General features: G+C 52.5%; 1 protein-coding gene and 1 long non-coding RNA gene across 3 annotated transcripts; one reads left to right on the top strand and one right to left on the bottom strand.

Annotated features, from left to right (window-relative positions):
* Positions 1 to 709: 709 nt before the first annotated feature.
* On the bottom strand, positions 710 to 9072 carry LOC123480596 (uncharacterized). Of its 2 annotated transcripts, XR_006656670.2 has the most exons (5): positions 8909 to 9072; positions 8406 to 8517; positions 2525 to 2698; positions 2035 to 2239; positions 710 to 1583 (listed from the first exon to the last, which is right to left on the bottom strand). It is a non-coding gene; the product is annotated as an uncharacterized lncRNA (long non-coding RNA). The 2 variants fall into 2 exon arrangements; XR_006656669.2 differs by having other exon boundaries at positions 710 to 2239.
* A 136-nt stretch (positions 9073 to 9208) lies between these two features.
* On the top strand, positions 9209 to 12792 carry HAND2 (heart and neural crest derivatives expressed 2). The gene is made up of 2 exons (XM_024568572.4): positions 9209 to 10688; positions 12030 to 12792. Exons 1-2 carry the CDS (start codon positions 10134 to 10136, stop codon positions 12126 to 12128), a joined length of 654 nt encoding a protein of 217 aa, XP_024424340.3. The 5' UTR covers positions 9209 to 10133; the 3' UTR covers positions 12129 to 12792.
* Positions 12793 to 16511: the final 3719 nt, after the last annotated feature.

Here is a 16511-nt window from a genome sequence, read left to right as displayed (position 1 = left end):
GTGTGAAATCTTGGAAACTAAAGTGAGCGTAAAAATGTGGGTGCCCCCCCCCCCAGCCAGGGAGAATGTGTGTTAAAAGACAGTGTCTGTCTAACGTCAGCTGTTCCTGAAAGGGAGGGTGGAAGTGTCCCGGATTTAAATCACGTTGTTTCCACTTATGCAGAAAGAATCCATAAAACGAGATTTATTATCATATTTTCTTTTTTGAAATGTCGTATTTGTTTTTGACTTTAAAAGTGCTCCTCGGTATAGAGCAGAGTAAATATTACATTTTTGTTAAACAGCCGCCAAGATTTAATTGTCTGTGAAATATAAGGCTTAGGACCTGATTGGACTTAACTACTGTTCTGCTGAACCCCACGCGGCTGGCCTGGGCGGGGACCGAACGCACCCAGCGGCTCACTCGCGAGGAAGAGCCGTCCCGCAAGAATTGCAGGAGGGCTGGGGACAGCCGGGCGCCAGCAGGAGCCCATCCAAAGGACCCGGGGCTCCATTCTTCCTGCCGCAGAGTTAAAGGGACTTTGTACAAAACGTCAAACAAGAATAAGCAGCTATGGAAAATATAACAAATCACGCTAGCAGTTTAACAGCGAGAGAGAGAAGGGGAATCCAGGAACCGCCGACAAATAGTGGAGAAACGTGTCATGGGGTAGAAGAGAGCGGAGAGGAGAGGAAGGAAGCTGCGTAAGGACACAACATGATTGCCACATGTGTACCGCAGATTTTATTGTTACTGTGTATACCTCCGTGGTTCCGTCGGGAACCTGGAGAGTCCGGTTCTTTTCGCCGCGCCCTGCGCGCGCGGGTGGGCAGAGGCTCGCCGCCCGCGCCCCCTCGTGTCCCTGCCCCTCGCCACCCCCTTCCCCCGGCAGGGGCTCTGCGGGTCGCCTCCTCCACCCGCCGAGGGTGCCGGGGAGAAAGCGGGCGGCTGCAGATTTGCCCCGGTGGCACCGCTGCCACAAGCCAACCCGTAATTGCAAAGCAAACAAGGCTGAAATATTGGGATTGGTCTCAATCGTGACAAGATCTACGCTTTTGCCGCCAATTTGTTTGTGCAGCTCTATTTAAAGGTTCTTGATTGAGGAAATGTTGAAAATAGCGGTAAGGGTTTCCCTAATGAGACCTCGCGAGGGAGGCGGCGGCCTTCGCCCGGCACGGAGGGCGCGGTGGGGGGAGGGGCGCGGTTAACCCCTTCCTGCCCGCCTCCAGCGAAAGTCCTCGGAGACCCGCTGCAGGAAGCTGGGGAGGCGGGCTCCCTCCCTCCCCGCAGCGGTGGCCGCCCTGGGCCTGACGGCGGAGAACTGGCCTCCTGGACGGTTGTTACCGAGAGAGCAGTGGGATTAAAACGAAAATTTAACCAGGAGGGAGGGAGCGACCCAGCAGCCAACGCAGTGGCCTGAGTCTGGGGTGGCGGCTCTGGATGCGCTTCCTGTCCCCTAAAAGTCCTGAGCTGTGGCTGCAGCCCCGCGTCTCACTCTGCGTCTCGCTGTCCATCGAGGGCCAAGTCCCCTGTGATCCCAGCGGCGGCGCGCGGTGCCCCCGAAGCGACCCGGCCCTAGTTGTTGGGTTGGGTCTTCGGGCGCCTGGAAGAGAGGGCAAGAAACCAAAACGGCAGGAAGAGAAAATACATAAATATTTATTGAGAGCAACCAGATCTCATTTAATCTTCCCTAAACACCCTCGTGGTCGGTGTCATTACCCCCGTTGTTCAGATGGGAAAACTAAGGCTTAGAGAGAAAGAGGCGCTGGTCAGTGGGGAGCCCAGGGTCCTCCGTGCCCCGCTCTGCCTCTGGAGCCTAGGAGGTCGAGAGGGAGTACCGGCGAGGCTGGACTGCTCTCGCACTCTCGGATCCAGAGCTGGCTGCCGCAGACCCAATGCCACTGTGATTAACGGGAGGAAGCCTTACCTGGCCCTCCCAATAGCTTAGAGATGTAGGCCTGCTCCCTAATGGAGGGCGATGCCCTCCTCTACTACCTCTAGTCGCTTTCAAAATAAATACCAATCCGACTGCTATTGGAATACACGGAACTCACCTGATTGCTCTGAATCACCCCTTTTACATAAGCTGCTTAAGTACCTACTGGCTTCAATGCATTGATTGGTCTCTCCACGACCCACAGGAAATGCCCAGAGATCTACCAGAGAGAACGAGTTCAGAAGAACTTTGATTTGATGGAGGAGAGAGAAGGGAAGCTACACCTGGAAAGGATCCTGGAGGAGGTGGCATTTCAGCTGGGCCTACAAGAAACACAGAAGTGAGAGAGATGAGTTTGCTAGCTATGCTGGCAAGTCAAGCAGCGCCAGACCCACGGTTGGCCACCTGCTGCCATCTCCTGCCTGCTCCTCTAACTTGTAGAACTGTGAGTTGATCAAACCCTGAGCCAAAGTTCCAGTCTTTCATCGGATTGAAAATTTAGAGCTTGCCGACAACACCAGTGGCTAGACTTTGACCCTTCCAGAGCCCTGGACCTGGGCCAAGAAAGCCAAGGGCAGGGGCAAAAATGGCACTGGGGGCGCTCTCACCAGAACTCTTGGAGCCACACGAGTCCAGAGGGATCTGGTCAGAGATGTAGCTCAGCCAATCTGAAGTTTGTCTTTCTGGAGTCACAGGCAGACGTAGACTGGGAGAAGGAAGACCCCTGGGTGGCAGGGGAGGCCTGGTTTTGGTTGGACTTCCCCAAGAATGACCTGCGCCTTCTGTCAGCAAAACAAAAAAGCATCAGTGTCACCGATTTAGTGAAGCCTCCAAATGTGTTCGGAATGGAATTCTGCTTTTCTTGCACAAAACCAATTCTTCCGTTTGAAGTTGGAGGCTTTGCAAGCAGAATGCAATTCCGCGTTTTCCTAGAGGTTTTGGCCTGTGTTGACTTAAGTGGGCACTCACACAAGTATTAAAAAGAAAACCATTCCCTTTGGAAAACGGAACAAAGTAGCGCCTCTCCAACCAAGGGGCCAATATATAATCTGAAACAATTAGCCTCCCAGTGCTGCGCATTTCCAGCAAGCATCCTGCCTTCTCTGTTTATAACTTTTCTGCCTGCAATTATTTTTATTTTAATTTTCTGTCACTTTAACAGAAACCAGAGCCTTTTCTTTTCATGTTTTGTACACAGCATGTTCATTTTGATAAGATGTTCTTTCCTATCCTCTTTTAGCTTGCCTTCCCTTGTTTAGAGTTCTGTATCAGGAGTTTCTAATATTTCTTTCTCTTTCTCTCCCTCTCTTTTTAAGAGTTTGTCCCTGTCTTGCTTTATTTGTGTGAAATTTAGTTTGAAAGGAGATCAGAGAGAGCAGGAGGGGTCTGTAATAAGAGAGTGACCGAATGACCCAAAGGCTGATTATCTATCATTAACTGGAGACTCGGTATACCCAAATTACCAGGGAGACCTCAGTCTGCCGGATCCTTCCCCAGCCAGAGAGGCGAGTATGGAATGCACACACAGAAACAGGCTCGTGACATTGCAAATGAAGACACCCTGCTCACACTTTTTCTTAAGGGGGTCTCCTTCAAAACTCATCTTGGGTTCAGCGGGCAAATGTATTAGATCCTAACATGTTGCATACACAGGTAAAAAAAAAATCTCTGCTGAAAGATTAACTTTAACGTTACTGTAACTTTGTGTGTGTGTTGTTTCGTTAGGCCCAAAATTGCAGTTAATTTTCTAAGCTCCAGAGAATATTGAGAAATCAAGCCAAGCTGCTTTTGATCTGCTCACGCTGCTAAACCCAAGCCTTGTAAAAATCGAGGTTTGCCATTAATATTGACAATAAAAGTGTTTCTTTTTGTTAACCTGAAACCTAACCATCCTGGCTCAAGTCCCTTGTCTAAAAGCAAAGGCCCTAGAAGAAAGGAGAAAGGGTTTGGGAGAAACTGCCAGGGCTAGAGAAATCCATCCACGTGAATCTGCGAAGGAGGCCTCAGACCAGGACTTCCAGGAATGCGAGCACACTCCACTGGGGACTGGCCGCGGCCCGGCCCTGGAGCCACAAACAAGCCTTTCAGTCACAGGAACGGTTTCTCCAAAGCCCCACATTTTAAGTTGCCCTTTGCTTTCACATCTTCTTCTGAACACCAGACGGGATTGCAGACTTGCAGTCCAGGACTTACTATTTCCACAGAGCATGTATGCGAAATCACAATTACTTCCTCATCTGCATGCGGAATGATTTCCTCCCGGCTTGGAAGAAAATGGGGCTAGTGTGGATGGAATTTGCTCGCAACCAGAATGTGGATGAGGAGTTCACATAAATCCTGTGGGATATATTTTCTTATGCCATTTGTGCTCTAAACTTTATATTTTACTACAAAGTGGCAAAGATCAGATTTACAGTACCTCTTAGGGCCCCTCTAATAACATTCATAACACCTCCCATATATGCGTCGCACTGCCTCCTGTGAGGTCTTTCCCTGCGCATTATCTTTTACTCCCTTCAGTTGGAGTAAGTATTTCAGTTTGACAGACCAGGATACCTAGCAAAGTATTTAATTCTCCCTTATCAATGAAAATCCTTCCAGACCAGCTGAATATCTTCCAGGTAACATGGAGATCTAGTTATTAATTATTTGGAGAAAATGAAAATTCCCAACGCCAGTAATCTTGGATATTAAGATTTTTCTTACATGTTGTATACCTTAAACTTACACAATATTATATGTCAGTTATATGTCAATTTTTTTAAGTTTTTTTTTTCTTAGAGGAATTAGATGAACCAATATCTTACTCTTCTTCATCAGTTTTAGGTTCAGTAACATCAAAAACCTTGTAAATCTAAACATTGCTGGAGGCAAATTACAAGGGAGGGAAAGAGAGAGGGGAGAAGGAGGAGAGGAGGGACAGAGGAGAGGGCACACAGAGGGGGGAGGGAGAGGCAAAAATGGGGAGTGGAGAAGATATGCAGGCACCAAGCAAGTCTCAGTTTTCTCCACTGACTTAAATGTCACTTAATCATAACTAAACTAAAGGAATCATAGGCAATCAGCCCCTCCCCATGCCCACCTCCACAGAACTGCTCTGGCTGGGGAAGAGGTGGAAAGAGGAGGAAAGAGAGCTTACTCATTAGTATCCTGCCCCCAACCCAAAATCCAAACAAGAAAACGCTCAGGAGAAAGAAAACCTCTTAAGAGCCAAGGGAAGCTTTCCTTGCCCTTCATTTCTGAAACAGACACAAAAGCCCAATCGAACTTGATTCTGCTTTGTGGATGTGCACTGTGAGCAGCACCTCATTTCCGGAGCCGCTGCCACTCGCCACATCTGTGGACAACTATTTCCAAGAGGAAATACAAGGAATTGAGGGCCTACAAAACGTCAGTTAGAGAGATCCCTGCCGCCACGCCACTCAGGCAATATGCCGCCTTCTAGATGTCCTAGGGGTTCTGAAACTAAGCGGTGAGCGTGTGAAAATGACTCAGCACCACCCTGGTACAAGCAGGAAAGCAGAACTATCCAGATGTCACAGGAAGCACTGTCCTTGGAGCAGGTGGGGCTGGGGTTACATCTTCAAGAACATATTGCTTCTTCTGCCACCTTCTGGGTTTGATGAGTTTCTGGGGTTTTTATCACACCTGGGGATCACTCACAGATAAATAGGGGAATGCTCAGTTTCCTCTACGTTGGTTGGGAAAATAAGGTAAAACAAGATTTGAAAAACGACAAAGGGAATTGAGCCATAATTCCCGTAAACATAAAATGTGTGTTTATGGCCCTTTGGCCTGGTTCCTTTTGGGTCCAGTTTATTTTGAGTTCTCATGAGCAAAACACAAGATACTAACTGCCCTTGCCTTTGGAATAATAAATAGCTCAATAAGATCTGTATTTCCCCTGAAAACAGACTGAAGTTTAAAAAAAAATAGTTTAAACCAGATTGATTTTTAAAGTAGTATCTCACAAGATGAAAATGTTTGCAAGAGAGTGCTCAGCCTCTCTTATGCTCTTTGAATCTTTTCCAGGGGAAGGGGTGGGAGTGAAGGGAAAGGGACAGAGACATGGGCACAAAAGAAATGTTTGAACCCGGTTCTGTCTGTTTAGTTGGAGGCAGATGGAAGGCTCAGCACAGTGAGTAAGTACACCATCAGCTAGGATCCGGAAGACTGGGACAGAGAATCACAAACACTCTCTCAAACTAAGGTGGCCCCCCTGGGACGTGGTCTCCAGACAGACCAGGGTAAAACAAGTTGCAGCCCCTGGTCTCGGAAAAGGAGAGGGAGGATGTCTTCACCGGGATTCCTCCCATGGGCACCCACACCAGGACTGCCACCAGCCAGCCTCATCTCAGCAGCTGGGCCCTCTGAGTACTTGGAAAATGTGCCCTTTGGGGACAGCATACCAGAAGCCACACTAGTACGCCCTGGGGTGGGGTCACTGGGCTGACATCTAAACCTGGAACTACATCCTGCTTCCATTGCCCTCTCTGCTTTCCCCCTCATCGCCACCACGACCATCGCTTCCTCACTACCGCTTCTCAAGAAGGCACAGGCCACCTAAATTGAAGGAAAATTTGAGGTACCATCTTTGCCTCACAGCTTTCCAAAGCAGAAAGCTAACCCAGTATCCCAATAGACCTGGAGAAAATGTGGCAAGGAGAACATTAAGTGGGGAAAGTGGCCACATTTGGTTGAGAATTCAGAGTGGAGCTCAGCTAGTCTGGCCTCAGAGTCAGTAAATACAGTTGAAGACAGCAGAGTTCACTGATATGTCCCTGCCTCCAAGCCGCCTTTCTAAGGCCATACCCTCTGCATTTGGCTTTTTGAGATAAATGAAGCCCTACACCCTTGGACCACATTAATTAACTGATAATGACACTGTCAGTGAGGACTGATGCTCAGATTAGCATCTTTTACGACTTTTTTCTCTCCCATGTCCATCTCTTTTATCACTGGCCATGCTATCTGGGACCATGAAGGGACTCGCTCATTTTGTTGTTGTTGTTTCAATTAAAAGATCATGAGAAAGGCAAGTTCTAAAGCCTTCGCCGTTGAGGCCACTTGCCTCTCATGGACACAGCATCCTATTCTCCAACTCACCCCTCTCCCGGGCCTCTTCTTCCTCTGTTTAATTCTCAAAACTCCCTGTGGATCTGAAAGCAGACTACCAACTACTCTGAGAATTTTTATCTGTTCCCATCCAGGATGCAACCATCTTACTTTGTCTACCTGCTCCCAGGGCCTAGATGTGTTTTTATAAACAGATCCTTTTTTTTTTAATGTATCAAATGTCAGGGGATTGAACTACCAGTATTTACACATTCAGGGTTTGCCTCTGGGTGAAAATGTAAACAGAACCCCGACCACACTACTTATAGTCTTTCGTAGAAGAACAAGGTCTTAAAAAGACTCTCCTTGTGTTCAAAACTGCAGACCCACCCAAGTTGCAGGTCTGAAACTCTAGATCCCTATTTTGTTCAGAGCCCATATGTAAGCTCCTGGCATTTCCCAACGAATTTGTCTTAAGCTACTCTCCATCCCCTGCTCTCTGCCTTAAGATGTTCTGCTGAGGGCATCCAGTGAAACTGACATCCAGTAGGACAGAATGTGCCTCATATGGACACCCAGCCTATGTTTCTGCGCCCCTGAGTGCCTTCCCCTGTCCTACTGCCCTGAGGCAGCAAACCTAAAAGATATTTCTCAGTACTGTTGTGCAGGGCTCCAGCGGCAGTGGCTGTCGGCTGCGGCCTGGAATCCCTGGCAGCGCTGGTGTTGGATACCCGCTCACCCTGCCCTTCACTCGCTGGACCTTGCCTTCCATCCCCGAATTACGTACCCCACGGGGAAGCACCCAGAAAGCAAGGACAGGGCTGCCTCCCAAAGACCATGACCAAGGTGGCATCATCGGTGGACCCTGGCCAGGCCCAGCAGTGTGTCCCAGGCTGCCCAGGCCTGCAATGACTTCTGCACACTCTTCCCTCCCGTCCCTCTTATTTTCAGCCCAAGGGCTTCTGTGGACACCCTTTCCCACACAGAAATCTATCGAGTGGAATCCTCATCTACCACCCTCATCTATACACAACAGCTTCCCCTCCAGGCTCCGGCCAAGCCCAGGGGGTAACTTCAGCTCCTGCCACTGTCCATTCCCACCACCCCTCACCCGACGAGTCCCCTGCGATCCTTCCCTAGCTGCTCACGCGGCAGGGCCGCTGGGCCGGGCCCGGTGACTTACAAGTGGAGATCCATTTTCCATCATAATGCGTTCAAGATCACCAAGGCCAGCAGTCTAAACATCCACGAGCCGTCCTCCTGGCCTGCCTCTTAAACTGGTGTTTAATGGTTCCCCTCCGATAACTAAACCTGCTTTCCACAGATGCCCGCTTTTATGGGAGAGGCAGGAATGCGGAGATATATTTATATGTTTGTTCATAAAAACTGGAAAATAAGCTCTGAACACGCTGTAAAAAATATTCAGTTACTTACCAAACAGGCTAGTTAAACCAGGGGAACACCAATACCGGCCACATCACAAATTCGAGGAATCGAGGTGCCTGCGCTTTGAAATCGCCCAAGGTCTTCCTGAGGACTGGTGTCCCTGAAAAATATGGAAATAAAAGGATTTTCAATCAGCTCGACCGTTTCTCCGGGAGTCTCAACCGTGATCTCCAAAAACAGCCACAATAACATGAGCCACACCAAATGCCCGGGCCCGGATTATGGTGGTGGGTAAGTGAAGAGGCACAGAGCCGGGAGTTTCCAGCCTGTGCCCAGGTCCAAGCAGCAGCCTTCCCTGCCGCGCCCTGAGCCCCTCTCGGCTCAGCCGCCCCTTTGTGGGGGCCCTACCGCCTCTGCCCTCGGCCCCACACAAAACTGCACCCGTATGCCAGCTGAATTTCTTGCCTCGGTTACCTATCAAACTTCGAAAAACAATATCTACATTCCTTTTATTTAACCAGGAAAAAAAAAAAAACGGAGCGGTACTGTACCTGGTTTGAGATTCTTCCATATTTGAGAGGTGGGAAAAAAATTTTTAATAATGAAGCATCTGTTAAACACTTGCATTAACCTCTGGCTGATAAAAAAGTTTTTTTAACCCTGCCCCCCCTCGTTTTAATTATCTTATGGTTATGAAGAGGCAGCCAATCCTAGAAGAGGACCTCGGCAATTAGCAAAAAGAACATCAAAAAGTTTTATTGCGGAGAGAGCGAGGCGCCGCCCCCGCCGCCCCGGGATTGGCGTGAGGAGCCTCTGACGACATATATTAACCCGAGCGGCCCTAAAGATGTAGCTGTACATGGAGATCTTGCTGGGAAAATTCGCTTGGTCCCCTCGCGGCGTCCAGCCCAGAACCGCCGCCGCCACCGCCACCCGGGAGCTCCCTTGGCCACCGCGCAGACCCCTCTGACAGCCAGAGCCGAAGGCCTTCGCGCTCCAACGCGACCGCAAGGCCCCAAATCCTTCCCCCGAAAGGAGAGGATCTGAGAAAATGGATGCACTGAGACCTCTCTGAAAACCCTCCGAGGGAGCCCTAGAGGAGCGAGGACACGTTACTCGCAGCTAAAATCACATTCAAGGACCAAAACAACCACCACCAAAAATTTCATTAAAACAATAAGCGCCCAAGAACCCAGATCGGGCTGGTGGGGGGAGGGGAAGGGGCGGGAAGGGGAGGGTCGCACGAAGGTAGCTTCACAGTGAGCAGTCGACCCCGCCGCCTCCCTGCAGAGCCGGGCCGGCTCCTCCAACGGCGGCTCGGACTCGTCCCGGGACTCGGTGCCAGGAGCGCGGCCGGGGCGTGGAGCCCTGCGACTCCGCGAAGCAGCCTCGCGGGAGCCGGGCAGTTTTGCATGAGCACCCGAAGATTCGGCGTCCCCTCAGCACCCCGGGAAGCAGCAGCCGGCGCGCGGGCCGTGGAGCAGCAAGGCGGGAGCCGGCGGCGGCGGCCAAGGGCGCACGGTGCCGGGACCAGCTCGCCGCGCCCCATGGGGAGTCGGCGGCCGCAGCGCTGCTGAGGCGGGCCCGGCCGGCCAGGCGGGGGGCCGGGGCCCGGGCTGCAGCAGCCCGCTCTGCGGCTGCCGGGCCGGCCCGGGCGCCCCGGGGCTGGGGGGTGGGGGGTGGGGGAGGCCTCCGAGCGCCGAAGCAGGGGCCCGGGCCGAGGGGGCGGCGGGGCTGCGCGCACGCTGGGGCGCGTGGAGGGGCGCGGAGGGCGAGATGAGTCTGGTCGGGGGCTTCCCCCACCACCCGGTGGTGCACCATGAGGGCTACCCGTTCGCCGCTGCCGCCGCCGCAGCCGCCGCCGCCGCCGCCAGCCGCTGCAGCCACGAGGAGAACCCCTACTTCCATGGCTGGCTCATCGGCCACCCCGAGATGTCGCCCCCCGACTACAGCATGGCCCTGTCCTACAGCCCCGATTATGCCAGCGGCGCCGCCGGCCTGGACCACTCCCATTACGGGGGGGTGCCGCCGGGCGCCGGGCCCCCGGGCCTGGGGGGGCCGCGCCCCGTGAAGCGCCGGGGCACTGCCAACCGCAAGGAGCGGCGCAGGACTCAGAGCATCAACAGCGCCTTCGCCGAACTGCGCGAATGCATCCCCAACGTGCCCGCCGACACCAAACTCTCCAAGATCAAGACACTGCGCCTGGCCACCAGCTACATCGCCTACCTCATGGACCTGCTGGCCAAGGACGACCAGAACGGCGAGGCGGAGGCCTTCAAGGCGGAAATCAAGAAGACAGATGTGAAAGAAGAGAAAAGGAAGAAAGAGCTGGTTAGTACCAGGGGGCAGCGGGCAGTGGGAGTGCGGGGTTCGAGTGGCCGGTGCTCCCCGCCTCTTTCCACATGGGCTGAGCAATGGCATCCTGCTTTCTTTGGCTGCCTCCTGAGCCTACGTTGTTTGCACCAGCTCGCGGTAGGGATGGTTTCCCGAAAAGGCAGAGGAGATGCGGGAGGGTGTCAGAAGGAGAAGGAGGTTAGGAGGGGTGCTCCGCGCTGGTGATCTTCCCTCCGGGTTATCGCTGATCTCCCAGGCACTTAGGGAGGACTTCGCAGTCTCAGGGGCGCGACTGATCTTCCGATAGCACTGGCCCAGACCCCTCATTCTGTGACCTTTGGAACCGCATTGGGCCTCCAATCCAATGCTTTGAGATATTCCAAAACTAAGTCTTCCCATAAACTCTCCATTCCAATTATGTTACTGTTGATTCCATTTCCACCTTTTGAGAACGAGGCCGCCACCGATTCTAAGAGAGTTTTATGTTTGTTCTTACTGTGCCCTGAAGACATAAAGGTAAACATAAAATAAGCACTGTTAACTTCAAAACAGCTCCAGTTTCTCTTTGGCCATGAGGTTAAAATGCAACTTATCAGATGAGTACATTTCATGGGTATTTCTTCTTTTATTTGCATTGACTGGCACATTTTAAGACAAAGAGTAAATATTACTATGATCATTGTTAACAATAAGTCGAAATTACAACTGAAAATTGGTTTTCTCAAGTCCTACCAAGTTCGCTTAGGGCGATGGTGCTCAGAGCAGGGCTGTTGCCAAAAGGGACCTAAAAAATAATCCCATTTGCCGAGTGTTTCTTCTTTGGGGCCTGTGGCGCTTTAGGCGCCGCCTAAACGAGTGACCGACAGAATAACCAGGGATTCCAGAGGCCTTGGAGGAGACGCACTGCTAAGCTGGTGGCGGAGAGCCGCCGGCCCACAGGCCCACAGGCCCAAGCCAGGGCGAGGGAACTTCTCCCTTTCTTCTTGAGAGCGTGGATCTGGGATTGCGATTGAAACCGGGGAAACCACATTTAGCGCCGACCCTGCTAAGGGCCCCCAGCTCCTCCATAAACGACCTGAAAACGGGTGGTTACTTATAAACGTGCCGATCTGATATTTGAGGGTTGCAGGCGCTTGGAGGCCTGGGCTGTAGCTAAGACAGCGCTAGTCTTCGTAGCTTTTCTGCAGGAGCTAGGAATGAAAGCCATCCCACCTCCCACCCCTTCCTCCCTGTCTCACTGTCCTCTTGAACCCGGGGAGCGCGGGGGTGCCGTGGAACCAGGTTTCCTCTCTGAATTTCTCTTTCCACTTTTCTCCCCCTCGCCTCCCTTCTGCCCAGAACGAAATCTTGAAAAGCACAGTGAGCAGCAACGACAAGAAAAGCAAAGGCCGGACGGGCTGGCCGCAGCACGTCTGGGCCCTGGAGCTCAAGCAGTGAGGAGGAGGAGGAGGAGGAGGAGGAGGAGAGCGCTAGTGAGCTGGGGCCCAGGAGCCGGATGTAGACCCAGGACTCCGGGCAAGCTCTACGCGCTCCGATCCGAGGACTACTTGCATTTGGAGTCATCCGGTTTATTTATGTGCAATTGCCTCCCCTCTCTTTCCCCCCCTTTGAGGCATCCGCTCCCCACCTCCCCCTCCAAAAATAGTGGATATTTGAAGAAAAGCATTCCATATTTTAATATGAAAAGGACACTCCCGCGTGCTAAGGGATCCCGTCGTCTCGTAGATTCTCTGTGTTTGAATGTTCCCCCTGGCTGTGTAGACACCAGCGTGGCCCCCTGCCCACCTGCCCTTCCAGATAACAGACAGCGGACATTGGTGTGTATGTGAAGTATATCTTTAATAATTGGCCGTTGGATATAAATATTCCTGGGGATTATAAAGCTTTATTTCAAAAGGGAAAACGGGGCCGCTAACATTTCCGTTGGGGTCGGTATCTAGTGCTGTCGTTTCATCTGTGGTTGTTCTCTCTTTGAAGATGTTTCCAACAGCTACTTGTTTTGTGCACTTCCGTCCTCTAAAACTAAGTGGAATTTAATTAATATTGAAGGTGTAAACGTTGTAAGTATTCAATAAACCACTGTGTGTTTTTTTTTACAAAACCCCAATCTTTTAATAGTTGATACCTCAAAAGAGTTTTGAAAACAAAACTGTTATATTTGTTTTCATAATATTTAAAATATTCAGAAGTAAACTAAATTATCATGATTGCCTCTAACTTTATTTAAAAGAGTCAGTGATTTCGACCAATCAGCTTGAGCAGTCGTCCTCCCAGGGCGTGGGGGTCCCGTAAAGAGAAGGATCCTCGATGAAAATCTTGCCACAGCGCCTGGGCTCCTCCCTCCTGCACCCCCCCCCCAGGGGAACCCTGAATGGTCTGTAGGAAGAGGGTCTGGGCTGGAGAAAGGCCTCAGTTCCCCTAGAAGGTGGAAAGGTGTCCCCGTTTTCCTGAAATCAACCAGAAGCCGTGTGGCGGGGACCTAGGTTTCTGTTGGGGAGCGCGTTTTCAGTTAAGGGGATTTGGAGAGGACCCCAGGTATTGGAGCCTTTAATTCAAAATACAGGGTTTTCATCTAAGAAAGGAGAGGGGGAAAGGCAAGGGAAAAAAAGAAGGTTATGCGTGGTCTCAACGGCGTGGGGCGGGGCGGAGTGAAGTGGATTCTCCTCTGAGCAGGCTGGTGGGGGGGAGAGGGAGGGCCTTCGGAGAAGTCTCAGATTAGGTAACTAGGAACTTAGGTAATATCAAGTAAGAAATCTCGAATGCAACCAAGGATTTAAAGGGAGTGGGTGGTGGGAGCCAGATTTACCAGGAGCTACAGGGAACTGCTTATTAACTGTGCGGTGTCTGAAGTCTTCCCGGCCGCATGCCAGCCAAGCAAGCGACTCCCTCCCCGACTACCAGCCTCCCGGGACTTCACCCCGCCCGCGGTTTGGTCTCTCCGAGGCCCAGCACGACCCGGAAGGAAGTCCCCGAGGCCTCCTGCGCCCGCGGTCTTGGCTGGAGCCTAAATCTCTGCGCTAGGAACCAGGGGAACTGGTGTGCCTTAAAGGACTGGGCAGGCCGGGGAGGAGGGAAAAGGGGGAGGGATTGGGGAGGGGGGAGGGAAGAAAGGTGAAACGTATTAAAAAGCGGTTTGTTTCATGAAACGCCACGTATATAAATCTGGTGTTAGGGAGGCTTGCCAGAGGCTTTCCATCTTGGAACCCATCCTCGGGGTGATGTTCGCACCTCGGCTTCGGGCACAGACCCTCCCCTCAGATCCCAACGGTTCCCACGCCTGGCCCGTGCCCACTCTGAGCGCGCCGCCTGCAACAGGGGAATTCGCAAGTGCCGGGGGAGAGACAGCGAGAGGCTCTGCGGGTGTCTTCTGCGGGCAGCTGACAACGCGAGGGCGAGGGGTTAGAACAACTCGGCCAAAACGATCTGAACTTTCTCCCCTCGGGTCAGCCGGCGCTGGGCCGACGTGGTGGGCGCGGGGCTGTGTTTACAGACACTTGCCTTTGTTTATAGCACTGGGGGGCGGAGGAAGGCGCGCCCTGATTTTTCTGTTACTCTCGGGATCTCTGTCGGTTTGACCGAGTGGCTCCCTCCCTCTCCTTCCTCCTGCCACTTTTGGCGTCTTTGCTTTAATCCGTCGAAGAGAAAGACACCAACCAGATCCTAAGGGTCGACGGAAAGCGTCTACCGAAGTAGTGGAGTGAATGGTGGGGAGGCGGGGAGGTTTTCAGAACAGGAGCCAGAAAGCAGTTATCTTCATCTTGCGTGTGTGCTAGCGCTGGACTTGGGTAGCTGGTTTACTTCGCCATCTGGGCCTTAGTGCATTTCTGCTAGTTTAACACTTTTTCTGGTTTATTAAACACCAACAGAGGGGAACCAGAAAACTCTGGCAGCACCGTCGCGAAAGGGCAGCTCGCTACTACAGAAGCTTGTAAACCCGCTCTCAAGAAATCCGTCGTCTTTGTCTGGCCTGGGCCGGGGCTCCCCTCTCCTCTCCTCTCTTGCCTGCCCCGCTGCTTCCTCCCGCCCAGCAGCGGCAGACCCCACACTTCAAACCACCTCGACATTCCTCTCTGCCAGGAACCGAAAGCCAGACCTGCAGCAGAACCGGCAACCCAGGAGCCCAAACCGCCTAACCAGAGGCACACCCTAAAAGACCCCACACTCCCACCAGCAAAACACCCAGGTTATGAGTCACTCCAGCCTCCCAACATCCCTGCCCCAAGTTGTCATGTCCCAGGAAAGTGAGCAAGTGAGTGGTGTGCTGGGCAGGCGTTTCCTGTGCGCATGGGGCTTCTATGCTTTTCTCCTCTACACATTTATATCTCTTTTAACTCCCTTTCTTTCTCCTTAAAAAAAAGTTTTCAAGTTCCTGCCTTGCGGGACAGCTAAAAGGTCTCTGTTTTAATTGCTCGGGTAATGTGGTTGCTGCCATTTTGTTAAAAGCAATCACTCCTGCAGCGAAATCACAAGCTCTCTAGACAGGCCGGAGCCGACAAAAATGCAGGATTTGACGTTAAAAGCTAAATGGGAAGCTGGGGCGGCGGAAGGTAAATTGATGGTAGATCTGGCTGTCAGGGTTCGGCCCCAGACCGCCGCGCAGGCCGAGCGGCTGATAACCCTGGAGCACAAGCAGGGGTAGGGCTCGCTGCTGCGTGTGTGTGTGTTGGGCCCTACAAACCCATTCTCAATTTTCTTGGGAAGTGATTTGGAAAACTCAACAGAGGGGGGCCTAAGCACATTCCCTGCTCCCAGTCTCGGTTTTCCAGGACATTCGCCTCCCAGCCAAGGACACTGATGGCAGCTTTAAGAGCTTTTTCAGGTCAAGACGCCAAGAAGATCACAGCAAGATCAACTGATATTCTTCTTGCCCTCTAAATTCCGGAGGTCCCCCCTTTGGGGGATCTATGGGAAGTACCAGCTTCCGAGCGGAATAGCCAGTAGGTAGGGCACCTGGGAAGGGTGGGTCTCCAGCCTAGGCTACCCTCCTCAAGCGTGGCAGGGCCATGCAGCCTGTTGGTCTCCACGGTAAGGTGAGTGCAGGAGTGGCGCCAGTGACGGCAGGACCCACTCCCCATCGCCATGATGGCAGAGCTGGTATCTTACCCAGCTGTTAAGGTAACAGGAGGGTGAATATGTTGCGTGTACACGTATTTTGCAGGATAGAGTGTGGAAGGTAAGAAAGAGTGAGCTCAAGTGCAAAGCCACAGGGGTTGGAAGGAGGCCTTCGGGCTGCTTTGCAGAGAGAGCCGTTCCACTTGAGAGGGCTTGAGGTGTGCGTGTGCAGGGGACAGTGAACTGGGCAAAGCATACCACAATAGCCTGGACAGTGTTTGCACTGCGGGTCTGCACAGAGCGGGAACCATCTCAGTCATCCCCGTGCCTGTAAGGAAACGCTGTGTCTAACGCCGCGCGCGCGGCTGGCGATTTTCTCTTCCACAGTTGCCGTGCGTCCTCCCTGCCCGCCAGTCCCGCCCACGTGCCTGGACTTGGAAAAGAGACTGGTGGTAGATGCCAAAAGAGGATCTGGACAGGAGACTTGTGGCGTATGCCCTGTAGAGAGCTGAATCTGAGCGCTGCCCGGCTCTTCTCGATCTTTTGGCCTGAGGGAACCCAACCACCAGACCCAACTCTTGCGGTTCGGATCCCAGTGTGAGGAACGGACGCTACAGGGTCTTAGGGGCCAACAGGACTCCTGGCCTGTCGGAGCCCAGGATCGCCTGGAGAGAACGCCCCTGGAGCCGCCCCCAGGCTGGGGCCCAGGACCGGGGCTTGAGCTCGGCCATGCTGGAGAGTTTACGTCCACCGACAGCAAGGGGGACA

This window comes from Desmodus rotundus, chromosome 9 (assembly GCF_022682495.2).
Source record: "Desmodus rotundus isolate HL8 chromosome 9, HLdesRot8A.1, whole genome shotgun sequence".
In the NCBI taxonomy this organism is placed as follows: domain Eukaryota; kingdom Metazoa; phylum Chordata; class Mammalia; order Chiroptera; family Phyllostomidae; genus Desmodus; species Desmodus rotundus.
This window is presented reverse-complemented; position numbering and strand designations above follow the sequence as displayed.